This window comes from Lepisosteus oculatus, chromosome 5 (genome assembly GCF_040954835.1).
Source record: "Lepisosteus oculatus isolate fLepOcu1 chromosome 5, fLepOcu1.hap2, whole genome shotgun sequence".
Lineage (NCBI taxonomy): Eukaryota > Metazoa > Chordata > Actinopteri > Semionotiformes > Lepisosteidae > Lepisosteus > Lepisosteus oculatus.
In genome coordinates, this window is record NC_090700.1 from 29,052,466 (window position 1) to 29,067,435 (window position 14,970).

Sequence of the window (14,970 nt, forward strand, 5' to 3'; positions counted from 1 at the left end):
AAATCCTTCTTGCTACTCTTCTTTGAACTCTTTCTAAGGCTAAGGCATCTATTTTGTGTCTGGGTGATCTGTACTGAATACAATATTCTGAAATTGATCTTTAACACTTGTAAAGGTAGAGCATACAGTACAGTACCTTCCCTCAACTTGAATTGCAACTGTTTTGCTATCTAGTGCCTCGCAAAAGTATTCACTCCCATTTAATGAAGGCCCATTTTGTTAAGTTAATAATGATGCATATACATTTTAAAGTGATTTATAAATACATAACATGTATACACAAACTGAACCACAAGTCCAACACTACACTGAAGTGGCTTAACAAGAAGAAAGAGAATGTCTCTGAGTGACCCAGTAAAATTCCTCACTTGAATAGAATAGAATAGAATATCTGTGTCAAAATTTGAATATTGTTGTCCATCAAAAATCCCAAGATAACTTGACAGGTCTTGAGCAAGTATGCAAAAATGAATGGGCAAAACTGTTTCATCCTAGTGTGCAAAGTGAGTACTATTCAAAAATCCTGTAAAAAAGTTATTATTGTAGTTATATGTTATTATAGACTCTGTTCTCCTCAACACAACCAACTCTGCCCAAAGACCATAGAACAGGCTTCAAACTTTAATCTTTGATCTTTCCCTTAGCTCTGGCATCTCTACATTTACAATACCGCAGTGTTCAGCTCAGGACATACCTTCAGCAGTGAATCTATCGCCTTCATTAAATACCAACTTCTGTTGTTGGCTGTTTGCTAGCTTACTCCCCATAACCTCCATTATTATTTTCACACTTCCCTGCATTCAGTCTATTAGATTTGTCTTGTTTGTTGCCATCCATCTTTCTTGTTTATTCTTCCTCAATTTTTCTCTCTCCCTGAACCTCATTCCTTTTCCAGATTATAGGGTACTGGAGGTTGCTTCATCATTTTCTCAAGAGGGTATTAAATCCACATCAACTTTAATTTCATTGGATGCAGAACCCCCTTGTCACTTCTTCTACATATTTCACAACAATTAGAAGAAATGCACCTATTGCAAGGACCTTTGACTCATAGCTTCCACTTCAAGTTAGTCATCTCTACCTAAATCATTATCTGCATTGCACAACCTTTGATCACAGTTGCAAGAGTTGCAACAGTCAGAGTTGAGTTGCAACACTCAGCTCATAAAGTTGATTTGGAATATGTTTTATACTTAGCCTGTTGACTATATTCCAAAATGTATTTTCTAATTGGATGATGGCGCTCCTTGTGCAATGGAGTTTTTAATGAAAGTTCGAGAAGTGTGCCAGCAACCAAGTTCTCCCTTTGCTGTACTAACTCGTAATTCCCCATGCTGCCACTTCCTTTATAACTAGAAATAAAAAAAGAAGCTTCTCATTGTCAGCTCATATGAATTTTTCTGCATTCCTTTTCCACCCGATCTCCATCTTTGCAGGTACACTTTGGTTAAATTGTCTCACTATGGAAATCTGAGCTCTTTTGAGCAGTTTAAGTTTCTAATCAATAAACTTTTGTAAATATATTTTCTTGTTCAGTTAAGATATTCCTCATGAAGTGTGACATAGGGTCATAATTAGCAAATGTAAAAAAACAAATTCATAATATGGGCAACTACAATAATAAAGAATATAAATATAATTATGGCACAGTTGCAAACACAAAACACAATCTTCGAGATTGCCTATATGTTTATTTCATATAACTCCTATATTTTTGCCTCGTGATAATTAGAAAGAGCACTCGTTTATCTGACAGTTTATGTTCAAGTAATGTGTTCATTTGTGCCACACAATTTAGAGTGTGGGAGGAATCCCATTATGATAAATATGAGTGTGTCACTAAAAAAGGCATTAAAATATAGTTTATCTGGGTGTGCTTAACTCATTAATTGCATAAGAAGCTATAGACATTCTCACAAATGTTTAGTGGTTTTGGAGGTATATCTAAAGGTACAGTATGATTGTAATGTAGGAGATGATTTGGGGTAGCACCAGTTTTGAAGATTGTTTTAATAGAAGTTGTTAAAGCACAGGAGTTTAGTTTTCAGTGCACAGAAAATTAGTTTCAGTAGATTTTTAAGAAGTTTGGATTTGCATTAACGTGAGGGGAGGTGGATGTCTCCATTTCTAAATTCGTTTTTTGAAAATTATACATAAGTTTTTATTTAAGAAAATATTTTAATTTCTCAATGAACACCAGGAAGCCACTCACACTTCAAGGTACAGTATCACACTACCAGATACTAATGATGTAACACAACAGGCGACTTGTCTTTAACTGTTCAGATTACATGGGATTGTCGCTCAAGGCTTTGTCTACTGTGACTTTACTGGAGGCCCTTAAAATACTTTTCATGGACAAACTATGCCATTTTGTACACTCACCTTCTTGCAGGTAGTCCTGTTTTTCACTGATTTCTGTTTTCACATTTCATGGTTTACAGTATCGTGGCCATTTCAGTTATGTTAAGACCAAAACAATGACAGATGATTATGTTGTCAGCTGAAATGAATTGAAAAATACTAAAAATGCTTCTTAACATTTAACTCACTGATAGAAGATGGAAAAGCTTAAAAAAGAGACAAACCTCATATTTGCAAAACAGTATTTTATTAGAAATATTTTTTGTATAAAAATGAACATGCTCTACACCTTTTTTTGTCTGATTTTTATAGATAATTCATAAATATCCAGGCACTGTAATTCTTTTTTTGTGTTTTTTTTTTTTAATTGGTCAGTACATAAAGCAGACATTATCAATCCATTTTAATAACATACATGAACTTGCCATTTAATTTGGTCAGCACTTACATACTCTATTTTGCAACACAGACAAAGTGTTGAAAAGAATAAAATAGAGGGGAAAATGAATACCAGTAAACCTTTTTTAATACACAATCACAAACAATCCCACTAATTTCTTAAAGAAAAATGTTTTCTCGATGTTGCCGTAATACAATATCTGCCGTTTTGTTGAAGTGAAGAGCGGAATATTGCAGAAAGTTAGTCATTCTGTCCTTCGCATGTTTTATTTTAAAAATCTTAACTTCGGCCGGTTTCCTTCTGGAGCTTATAAAACCATTGGTCTTAGGGGTCGCTGACATTTTTACACAATGTGGCATGAAGATGATACAAGTAAGAATTATCTCTGTTTTGTCTTGCAAAATGGAACCTTTGAAGAGATAATAGCACCCGGTGGTCATTAAATAGCTTCTAAATGATACCTTGGTACCTGACTGTATTGTAGTATGTTTGCACAGCCTAGCAATGAGTTTGTTTTCGTGCTTTGTTATCTTATTTTCACCCCCTTCTAGGCAACAGTCATTGTGGTATTTCCTCCACAGTGATTTGACATCCAGAGAGAAACCTAAAACGAAGTTCCAGTTTTGACACAGAAGGGTAAGGTGAAACAAAGAACATGAGAAAAGCTAAAATATACAACTGCAAAACATTTTTTGCAGTGTTTTGGCTATTAAAAGAATTAGACCCTAAACGTTCTTAAACAAAATAGCTATACATCCTACCTATCCATCAGTCTTACAACACAACTCAGCCTTTCTGATTTTTTTTAATTCTCTGGGAAGAAAACCTTGCAAGTTGTAAGGCAGTCTGGTTCAAGCATAAAACTAATTCTGTAAAAAGAAGGACTTCAAATGATCACGCTATTTAGTGATTCAAATTCAAAGGCAAGATTGTTTTATATAAGGATAATTTAATTTGCTCTGTGCACTATGGTTTTGTGAACAATGTTGAGTTCATACCTTTACTTGTTATTACTTGCTTGGTGGAAAGACTGGCTATTTTGGTGGCAGTGTGGCTTAGCTAACACAAAGAGGGGAGGCAGTGGGGCCTAGAGGCCTGAGCTACACCTGAAGCACATTCTACTACATAAGGTGCTTGATGTAGGGTCAGTGTTGAGTTTAAGATATAATGTGCTAGTGGAATAGTTTCATTACATTAGGGTTAATAAGCCTTAGATTTCAATAGACTAAATACGAAAGCAAAAATCACTAAATCCTGTCACTCAGGCAGAGTGCATAGTCAGTGGGCATTCAACTAGGAGAGGTAACACCACGTTTTCACATTATTCTACCAAAATGCACAGACATTTTGCATTCCCAACACTTTAAACAACACAGTGCACATAATGTATTCTTACAGACATGCTAAACATCTGTATACAATGTCCACAACAACTGTTCAGGCAGTCTTACATTGATTGCTTTCATAATCCTTTACATTACTTGTGAGGGTTACAAAGAAAAAGCTAATGATATGTAATATCTAGATTTTAGTATTAAATGCTTTTCACTGCATTTAATATTTATTATTAACAAAAACGGTTATGCATCAAACCAAATATAGAAGGCATGCCCAAAACAATTATTCAGTGCACAGCTGCAGCTGAGATGCACATTACCAATTCTTAACCTGCAGGACTAGAAATGGTTCACATATCCTGTCAGATTTTTATTAGTTCAGGTTGTCCAAAACCTGAAGACAATATGGACTTCCAACTGTAATGCTGCCTTTTTATTTAATGGTATTTAATGATAAGCTATAGATATTCATAGTTAAAATCTCCTTATCCTCTTGCCATCATTTCCAATCAAAAATGTATTCAGAAGTACTTGCGTGGATGTTGATCTACTCAACACTTGTTGAGTAGAGGTGTCCTTGGGCCTTTAGCAGAAATAACCCCACATGAGCACAGCTGCTTCATTGAAAACCAGGAGCAGTTCCATTACTGAAGCGTATAATATTACTTTGGCCTATAGTGAAGGTGGGAGTAAGATAGCTGCAGCTTCTACATACCAAGTAAAACAAACACTCCTATTCACAACTCTTTACAAGGCCATTTTGTCTTCATTTCCTGGTCTCCTGCTGTGATGTACAATACAGATCTACTGAAACAGGAAAGGGCATTGCTGCCTTCATTTGAAATGAAAATACTTTGCCTAGACATAATATCTTAGTTTATTTTTTTCTACAGTTTTTCTTAAAGCAGCTTGTTCCATCCTTTGCATCATTTGTCTTCACCAAGTAAACATGATGAATAAATACAAATTGTTAAGATTGCCTGAATCATTCTTACAGACACTGAATATGGATTGACACATACAGTATTAGACAACACTCTGTTTAGGTTAGCTCTCCAGGTTTAATGCCCTCCCTTAATTATCAGCCACTGGTGTCCTGCTGGTATGATTAAAAACCTAAACACAAAAAGAGCTAAAACCAAGAATTTCCTGTATTCTGGCTTCACTACCTTCACTGTTTTCACCTTCAAGGTATTATCATAGCAGGTAGAAGGAGTGTTATTTACTGTTCACAAAGCTTGCAAAATACAATAGCACACATACACAAAATAAAACACAGCTTCAGTTTCGGTGTCGTTCCCACAAAGAAGCTCAAGTCAACTTCAGCAAAGACATCTCGAAAACAAAAGCAAACTGTGTTATCAACTCCAGAAGGAAAACTCCATCCTGAAGTAATCTTCTGCAGTTACCTTGGAAACTTCGCTGTCAGTTGCCTCTGTCGGTCGCTAGGACACCACCTCATCCTTAGTGACCCCCAAGGACCTTTCCCTGCAGCTTCTGTGGCATTGAATTGCCATGCCTAGTCCCCTGATTCTCTTTCATTTGCATTTAAATTTAATTTTTTTTATTGTAATCCCCATTTTTCCTTGTTTTCAGTCATCATTGTTCAGCATGGTGAGCTCTCCTGTGCGAGGTCAGACCCTGTCACTGGGAGTGGGCGTCCCCGGTGTTAGATTGCATGGTTGCTGTAGCTGATGTAAGTTTGCTTGGATGCCAACACTATGAGGAGAAGAAAAGAAAGAGACAGAGAGGGAGACCATGATGCAGAGAGGACAGTACGAAACAAAATACTTCAAGCCTAAGTCAACCCTTTGATTTACCCATGCACACCAAGTCATCGTAGCGGACACTAGTCTCCAGTTCCAAAAACGAAAAACTCCAGATGATTCTTTCCTCACCAAGTTTCAAACTAGTGAAACATAGGAAACTAATTGACCATAACAGGATCAACAGGGCAATTATGTAGAATGGGATTAGAAACATTTTTTATATTTAGCTTTGCCAATTGTATGAAATATTTGTACACTCCTGTGTACAGTAGTCTTGGCTAGCAACTGTTGAACAACTAGCATGGTTTGATTTGTACAGGGTAAAAAAGAATTAATTCAACAACAAAAGAAAACACTGCTGTCACCCTAGTTTTGTATATCTGCTGCTTAAATTGGTACTTTTCTATAGACTTAACCAGACAGCAATGGCAAATGTCTTTTCAAAAAGTGTTTTTTACCTAACTGGTTTTCCTGTGTCATATTCGGCCTCCATTGAAACCTGCAACATTTTGTAAGCTGAAACACTTAGCTTTTCTTCTTTTGCATTTCCTAGGCATTTTAAAAATGTGGTTTGTGTCTGCCCTCCCTGTACTGCAAGGTTTGAAGTGCTGAGAAGTTCAGCTTTGTCTGGGCAGCAGTGAATGAGTGAAAACTTATTTACTCACTCGCTGATGGGCATGATTCAAAGGAAAAGACTGAAAGCAGCACTATGTAGTGATAAGAGAAGCAAAAATTGTCTCTGTAAGCACAATGCAATTTCATATAGTTTTCCACAAAGTGTGTGAAAACTGGGCATTGACACACTAAAAGGAGAGGTCCTGAATATGCACAATATACTGTATATATAATCCCATTCCCACCTGTCATATTCTGACACTTTTATGAAGTCCTAATAAAAATATCTTAAAAAACAAGCAAAAACCATAGTCCAAAAACATAACATGCACAAAAGGGATCAGACACAAACACAGCAGCATCTAGCAGCTGTGCCATGTGAATCATGCAGGTCCTTGTGCAGACACTCATGCAGAAGGCTGATATGTACAATTTTATACAATTGCCTTTGACATCTCAAACAATTAGGAGTTATAGTGTATGTGTTCTAGGAGCATCAGGCATTTGCTCAAAGCCTCCACCACTTGTTTTTTTATAACATCTGACTGCTACTATTCTCCTCAATCCATCTTAGTTTGAATGAGAGTAGCTTAAGCCTGCCATTTATCACTCTTTAAATCGCCTCGATCAGAATGTCCAAAAACTTTGCCACCAACAACTCAAGCTGCACATGAGCAGCCAATGACAAGTGCTGTAGCTAATCGATTACATATGCCAATTAAATGTAATTAACTCACTGTCAGGTAGTTCTCGTCAATTACATCGTTTGTTCATTTCTACACATCCACAAAGCTACAAGGCTACTTTATGTACTACAAAATGCAGATTTATCATTTATCATAATTGTTAGCTTGTAACACGATGGATAAAACAGTAGTAGAAGACCACACTAGTATTGCATCTGTGCATAAACAAGCACAAACACTGAGTGAAGAGAACAGGTTTATCAGCACCTCAGGATACACTGTATTTGTAGGTACAGTATTGTTATCCTATATTGGAGGATAATCATTAAAGGGCTCTGTGTGTTAAAATAGAGTTATAGCACTTACTAAAGTCACTATACACAAAGGAAACAACACTGGTATGCACTAACATGTAACGGTGAAATTTTTTCAGTCATCTCCAAATATTTCTTCCCTTATCTTGTCAGCCCATCTAACCTAGAAACTATCTTACACCAGGCATTTTGATTTAACATAAATTGGCCGTGCTTAACAGAATGGGTATGTGTTGCTTTGACTTCATGACACCTGTATGCTCTTAAGAAACATTAAAGCTTAAGACTATAACAATCATCTCTGCAAAAGACATAATATGATCAGCATTAAAGACAAACAATGGTATTGCTTTTCTTTATTTAAGTCACCACAAACAAAATATATTCCCTTTTTCCTGTAATAAGAAAAATAATGTTTTTTGACAGGATCGATGCTCAGGTGTCAATCTAACATTCCTCTTCAGAGAGGGTCTTTCATTCTAGTTTGGCCCCACATCTTTTAATAACTGAATTACTTGAAGTGAAAGACCAGTGACTGAGCCACAAGTCTATCTTAAAGGGGGGGACTTGGCAAGACTGAAGAAAACAGCAGCAGCATTCATGCTCATAAATATTCATTCCCAATCTGCTTTAGAAAGAATGAGAAATGAAACAGATTTTGACATTTGACTATCTAAGATCCTTTTTACACATTGATGGCTTTACAAAAAAGTGCCTGCTTTGCATCAAGGATTTTACGTTCTTTAAAATTTGAGAAAACAAGTGACTAATGGCCATCAACTGCCACAATTCCCTCGTTGAGAAATTTGGGCAGATTCACTATTGTTCTAGAAACAAATGTCATGCAGATGATAATTAACCATATCTATTTTTGTGTAATTCGAAATGGAAAAGAAGAAAATTGAACATAATGTACATTACCCATTTTACAATCAGGCATAATTTACTTTCCAATGAAATTGTTGGGGCAGCATGGTGGTGCAGTGATCAGCATTGCTACCTTGCAGCTCTTGAGCCATGGGTACATTTCCAGACCTGGGGTGCTGTCTGTGGGGAGTTTGTATGTTCTCCCCACTTTGGTGTGGGTTTCCTCCAGGTGCTCCGGTTTCTTCCCACAGTCCAGAGACATATTGATATGTTAATTGACCCTGTTGTGAGTGTGTGCGTGTCTTTGTTTGTGTCAGTCTGCCCTTCAATGGACTGGCATCTTGACTGGCAGGGTGTATCCTGCCTTGCGCCCATTGGTTGCCGGGATAAGTTCTGGCTCTTCCATGAGCAGGGAAATACATATCTTTTGTTGGCATAATTACATGTGGCAAATGGCATTAAATTCCAAATCAGACTTAGTCAGAGAGAGGAAAAGTTGCTTCTGTTTGCTGTTAAGAAAATGTAATATCTGCCTTCTGTAACAAAAGCTGCATTTTTGGATACTACGTTTTAAGTTTAGCCATTTTCTAACTCAACTATAAAATGGGTGTCATGCTATGTTTTTGTTGGATTAATAGATACTCTAACACATTTTCATGCTACTTATGATAAAAAAGTCACTGCCAGTTCTTCGCATTTACAAATGTAGTCATAGACACAGATTTTTACAGTGACGCTGAATGCAACAGCACATTGCTTTGAAGTCACTTGTGAAAATTATCAAAATAGATCTGAAGAGAAAGGACAAGAAAATATTTCGCTTTCTCCCATGCACAGAAAAAATGCCCCCGAGGATGAACAGAAATGCAATGACGAGTCCTGCATCACGTTGATCATCTGGCAGCCAGTCTGACCAGGGTCAGGGAGACGTTACTCAGGGCAAGCTCCTGTTGATACTCCTGGTGATTCTCATGAGGGCAGAGTAAGAAAGGAAGGAGGAATCTTTTAATCACAAAGTCTCCGTCATCAGCTTGGCTGGGCTGCTGTGTAATCACAGCACACTGCCACCAATCCTGTCGAGACCCGTGTTAGCTCATTCTATGAGTCAGCCTGGATAAATCTGACCAGGGCCAGTTGCTGACAGCTGCATAGCAAAGGAGGAGGGTGCTCTTTATATTGAACCCAGCTCTCCTCCCCCTGAGTAGCAGTGATAAATGAACCCTATTTAAATATTTATGCACTGCGAGCTCCAGATAAAAAATAGATGGTCCAGAAAGAATTGGAGTTGGCAGTCCCATCTGTCTTTCTCTCTCCCCTCTTATTGTTGTTGTATGCCTTATTATAGCAAATTCCTCAGTTTGTCAATGAGAGAAGCAAATTAGGGGGGAAGCAGGGTTATCAATTGTTCCTCAGTTTTGGGTAGATTGATGCTTTCTCCATCAACATGGAAATCCATGTCCCCATCCTAACTTGTGCTCCTGAATTGTTAGTGGGTTGAAAAAGGGACATATGCAGGGATGTATGCGTTACATCACAAGGATGCACCGGACCTCAAGCATTCTAATGTAACATTTTGGCTCCTTACAGAGCACCTGGTATCAGATTTGTTGGGTCAGGTGCACCTGTTTCCCAAAACTGCTAGGTCACTTAGGCAGGTGAACCTAATCTTCTAAAAAGGCTGCTAAAGCAGAAGAGAGTCAGGCTGTGTCTCAATTACCTTAGTTCATAAGTCAGAGCCACTCACAGCGTTTCCTTCCTTCAGCAAGCTAGTACAAGCACAGAAGGTCGCAGTTAGTCAATGGGCCTTTGAAACTCAAAGCAAGAAAAGGACTCACAGTTAGGCTAGGAGACTAAAGACCACACGTCCTCAATTTCACGCTCTGTTTCTTGCTTTCTGAACTGCTTTTCTGATAATTAAAGGTCAGTGCGTTGTTTGAGAGGGTGAATGGGTTTATTTTGGAACCCAGAAATTTATGGATACGATAATCCCCAAAAGGCACAGTGCAAAATCACTAAGTGTTTGAAACTTGAGCGTCAGTATACTCCATACACAGGGTATTTTTCTAAGAAGAAGGAAACTGTTACAAGATGTTTGGACCACATTCTGGGTAGTTTTTGCTGAATCAGATTTGAAAACCATTATCTCTCGATATGGTACAGAGCCACAGCCCTTCAGAGCTGCGGGCAATCTATTGGCATCTGTGTACTGGCAGCTACAGTATTAAAGACCTGAATATACAATATGATCAAATGTTTCAGGAAGGTAACTAACATAATGAGTTAGACTTGCATCATACTGTAAACTTATTTCATGTTATTATTATAATATGTGTGCTTAATAAACCCCTTGCTAGTAAATGAATGGCTAATTAAAGTAATCTCAATTAAACAACCTTCAGAAACAGAGTCTAAGCTGAACCAATGTTAACTTAAAGTCAGTGTTGCCCTAGTACATGGCATGATGTTTTGTTTAAGCAGGTCCAATACACGTAAAAACTTCTGTCATGTTACAATAAGCATGTCTCTACTCCCCTTAAAAGAGCTTTCATTTTTTTACAGTGCTTACTGCCCAATGTTAAAAAAATATCAGTTTTCTCAAGGACCACTTATGATAACGAGATACAGGTGTAGCTGTCTCAACTCATTTTGCTGCAGCCATGTTTTCTCTAGGTCAGGTCTAATCATGTTAATATGACAGTACTAGGGATAGAAGCTGCCCCTCCTGTCTTGATCACCTTGTGTTTCCAGGCTCTCGCACAGCTCGGACTTGGCTTCTCCATTGGGCCGGAAGCTGCCCTTCTGGGTGAACTTGTTGGACATGGTTGCTGCCGTCACCACAGCCTTCAGACTGCGCTTGCGTTTGGGCACATTCTGCTCAGGGTGGAAGAGCACGATGTAGACCTTCGGCATGTAGAGCATCCCCAGAGACACCGAGGCACTCAGGCTGACTGAGATCGTCAGAGTGGTCGTCTGGATGTACATCTGAGAGACCAGAGAAACACAAATGCTCATTGCAACATACTGTATTACCATTCACCTGACACCAGTGTTTGTAAATGAACGATGTAGGTTTCACTTCACTGTACAGGGTAGTCTGTCTTGTTATTACTGAAGCTTCTGCTTGGTTTACCAGAATAAGGTGCAGGCTTGCATTGTTTTGTTTTGTTTTTGGCAACAATCATCTTTCCTTGTTTAACAAGCATTTACTGATATTATATGAAGGTTTCAGAGCATTTAATCATTTTGAAAAATGGCACCCCTGGAACACATTTGCAAAATGTCATTACTACCTGATTCACCATTATTTTTGGTAATAAATGGCCAGCTATGTAAGAAATAGTCCCAATTTCTATTCATTCTTTAATCTGTGCTGTTATACAATGAGTTTATTTCATTGTGATGCTGTATGCTTACACAGTATTACGACCACTTTGCTGACTCCTTGCTGATAATCGACTCAATAATGGCCAACATTCTGACCCCAAGAGCCTCTTCATTGCTAGCTGAGAGCATTCTGAAAGCATTACTGTGTTCAAATCGTTTAGGTCTTCTATTATCCAGGGTAGCAGAGAAACACAATGATGTCTGGAGTGCTTGATTTCTTCTATAATAGATTTTTGGCTCACAAAGTAAAAATGCAAAATGCAGTTGTGTTCTATCTACGATATGAAATGGAATACTAATGGAATAATTGGCTAATAATCTCCATAGCAATGGCCATCACGCATGTCTCACCTAGGCCACAAATGGATTTTAAATACAAGATGGGCCTCCTGAGGGGCTTAACAAGTAATGGCACTCACTTGAGTGCAGGTTGCACTCTAGGACCAGAAATTGAGGATTCAAGCCTGGGTTATGTCACAAGCTGACTAACTGGGATTCCCCTAGCACCAGTACCACTGAGTGTAAGGTGGGACCAGGGCTGTCTTGGCTGTCAGCAGCACACCTACTGTACACTTGGCTGCGCTGCCTGTGATGTGCTAAAGAATGAGGTCTTAGAGGTGGAAGTTGAAGGAGTCTGCCCACACTTCTGACCTTCTATAAAGCTGTGAGCTGAGACATGATGGCAATGAACTCAATTTCAAATCAGTTGCGTGTAACAAAAAAAAACTGGTGATTCCAGATGTTATTAAAAAATAAAAACACAAGCTATCGCTTTGGACATCTTTATAGCACTATCTCCATACTATTCCAGGATGTACATAATGTCAGCAGTAGCAAGTAAGCAAGTTTGTTAGTCTTCAATGTCTCAATTATTAAAAACTAGGGAGTGAAAAAACAAAAAAAGACAACTGATTGCATAAATCTTGAGCTGTAAAAAAGAGACACAGGCTATTGATTTAGTACGAGCTAAGAAATTGGGTGCTTAGTGTTACTGTATAAAGGTTTAGAATGCTGGTCTAATAAGCAAAAATGAGTAAGCTGATTCAATCAGACTGTTAAATCAGACTGGTTTCAACTGGCATTTTTATTTAAACAAAATAGTTGATTGGATATTTTTCCTAGTCTTTCACAACTGAGGATTTAAAGATAACTAATCAACCTACTATGGATTATTATAATTGCAGATGACTGGAAAAAATAACCCCAGAGTGCACTTCAGGAATGATACTGAGTATACTGTATACAGTATTTACAGTACAAGTACGCAAAATGCTTGCTGAAATTTGGAATAGTTTGTAAAATAGATGAAGGTGTATAAATATCTTAGCCATTGATAGCATGGATAATCCCAGTGTTCTGGAGCCTGTGGTTAGCATTAGCCCAGATAACACAGAGCTTGTGACTTGTACTTGTGGATTTAACAAATATCTTAGAGCTACTGCTGTCTCACCTCCTCTAAGGATCTGGAGTATGACTTCTTTATAAAGCACAGGGATGTGGACAGGAGCTGCTCACTCCCCAATGCAGTCTTTTAATTCCTTCTCACAGCCACCAGAGCACATCTCAGAGCATCTTGTAATCAAATCTCTATTTCCTTTTCTTTTTTTTCCTATTTTCTTTTTCATTCCCCCACACACGTAGCCGAGCTGCTGTGACCACCTCTTGTTTGTTAATTTTCTGCAATGCTGAGTTTAATATCGCTGCTTCATCAACCTTAAAACACTTTCCCCAGTCTAGTCAATTATTTCATTCACTGTGGATTCACGTTCTGTGTTGCTCTTAGCATTCCCCATAAAAACAAATAATCTTATGAAAATTTCATGTTTCATGGAACATTTAGAGGCTGGTGGGGTTATTATTCTGCTGCTGTTTGTTTGTTTTTTCACTTTGTTCCCGCATTTTCACAACAAAGTCACATTAATTAGATAGTTTATAGAGTAGGGAGAGAGGCTGGAGTAGCAGAGTAATTCTCTGGTAACAATAGCAGTGAGTACAGCCATCATTCTCCCTCTGTTGTCATGGCCAACAGATATTGAAATGGATATTGAAGACTGTCTATTTACACAGAAGTACTTCCCTGTCACATGGCAAATCAACCAAAGACCAACCAACTCTTTATATTCCTGACATTTCTACTATACTTCCCTTCATATTTAAGTTGAAACTTCAACTTCATTATATTAGTACAGGGTGAAAGTTTCTGTTAATTTCTCATATACAAGTACTCTGCTACTAGTATGTCACCCAACAAGACTTGCAAGACCTGCACTTTATAGAGGTGCAGAGAAAATGTTAGTACCTCAATTAAGAAAATGCACATAACACTTCACAAACGAGAGCCAGCAGCCATATCACCCTGCAGCTCTCAACTGGCTACCCACTGATGCTAAGCAGGGTTGAGCCTGGTCAGTACCTGGATGAGAGACCTCCTGGGAAGCTATTGTTGCTGCTGGAGTTGGTGTTAGTGGGACCAGCTGGGGGCGCTCACCCTACTTTCTGTGTAAATCTTAATGCCCCAGTTTAGTGGCCGAGACACTATACCGTAGGGGGCGCTGTCTTTCGGATGAGACGTTAAACCGAGGTCTTGACTCTCAGAGGCCATTAAAGATCCCCGGGCATTTCTAGATAAGAGTAGGGAGTTATCCCGGTGTCCGGGCGAACTTTCCACCTTCTGCCTTTACTGTGGCCTCCAAATTGTCCCCATGTATTATTGGCTTGCACTTGCTCTGCGATGGACTGGCACCCCATCCAGGGTGTACCCTGCCTTGCACTCATTGCTTGCCAAGTAGGCTCCAGATTGCCGTGACACCATACGGTATAAAGTGGTTTGGTAAATGACATGACTTCATAAATGAATAATAAACTATTTACACATAGTTGTACATTATTACAATTTTCTTTATATGAAAATGGTGTTTATAAACATTATTAATAATAGTAGAGGTAATTGAGAATCAAGCTGTTTGCACTGCATTAATAATGCTCTACTATCATTATAGATTGCAAGACAGAAATGAAACTCATTTTGTCTCATGAGATGGCATTGTTATTATATGGGAACAAGTATTAGGTTTATTCCATTCTGAAAAAAAGAAGGAAGAAGGAAAACACTCTCCAATGTAGATGGCTTGGCATTTACTGCAAAAGATACAGTAAATAAGGCTGCTGGAGGTACAAGATGCCATCTGGGTGATCCGGAATTGTCCTGAGGGGCCTTGAATGAGTGTGGTGTTA

At 38.3% G+C, this 14,970-nt stretch overlaps 1 protein-coding gene across 2 annotated transcripts in view; it reads right to left on the minus strand.

Moving 5' to 3' along the window:
* Positions 1-2,592: 2,592 nt before the first annotated feature.
* The window catches only part of grm4 (glutamate receptor, metabotropic 4), a 391,860-nt gene continuing 379,482 nt past the window's right edge, over positions 2,593-14,970 (minus strand). Inside the window, exons 10-12 of one of the 2 annotated variants that reach the window (XM_015342363.2) lie at positions 11,088-11,334; positions 10,070-10,118; positions 2,593-5,820 (exon numbers count right to left, since the gene is read on the minus strand). In XM_015342363.2, coding sequence (XP_015197849.1) covers positions 10,111-10,118; positions 11,088-11,334 — 255 coding nt within the window. In that variant the 3' untranslated portion in view covers positions 2,593-5,820; positions 10,070-10,110. The remainder of the gene's footprint in view (positions 5,821-10,069; positions 10,119-11,087; positions 11,335-14,970) is intronic. The other variant, XM_006628340.3, reaches the window with a different exon arrangement.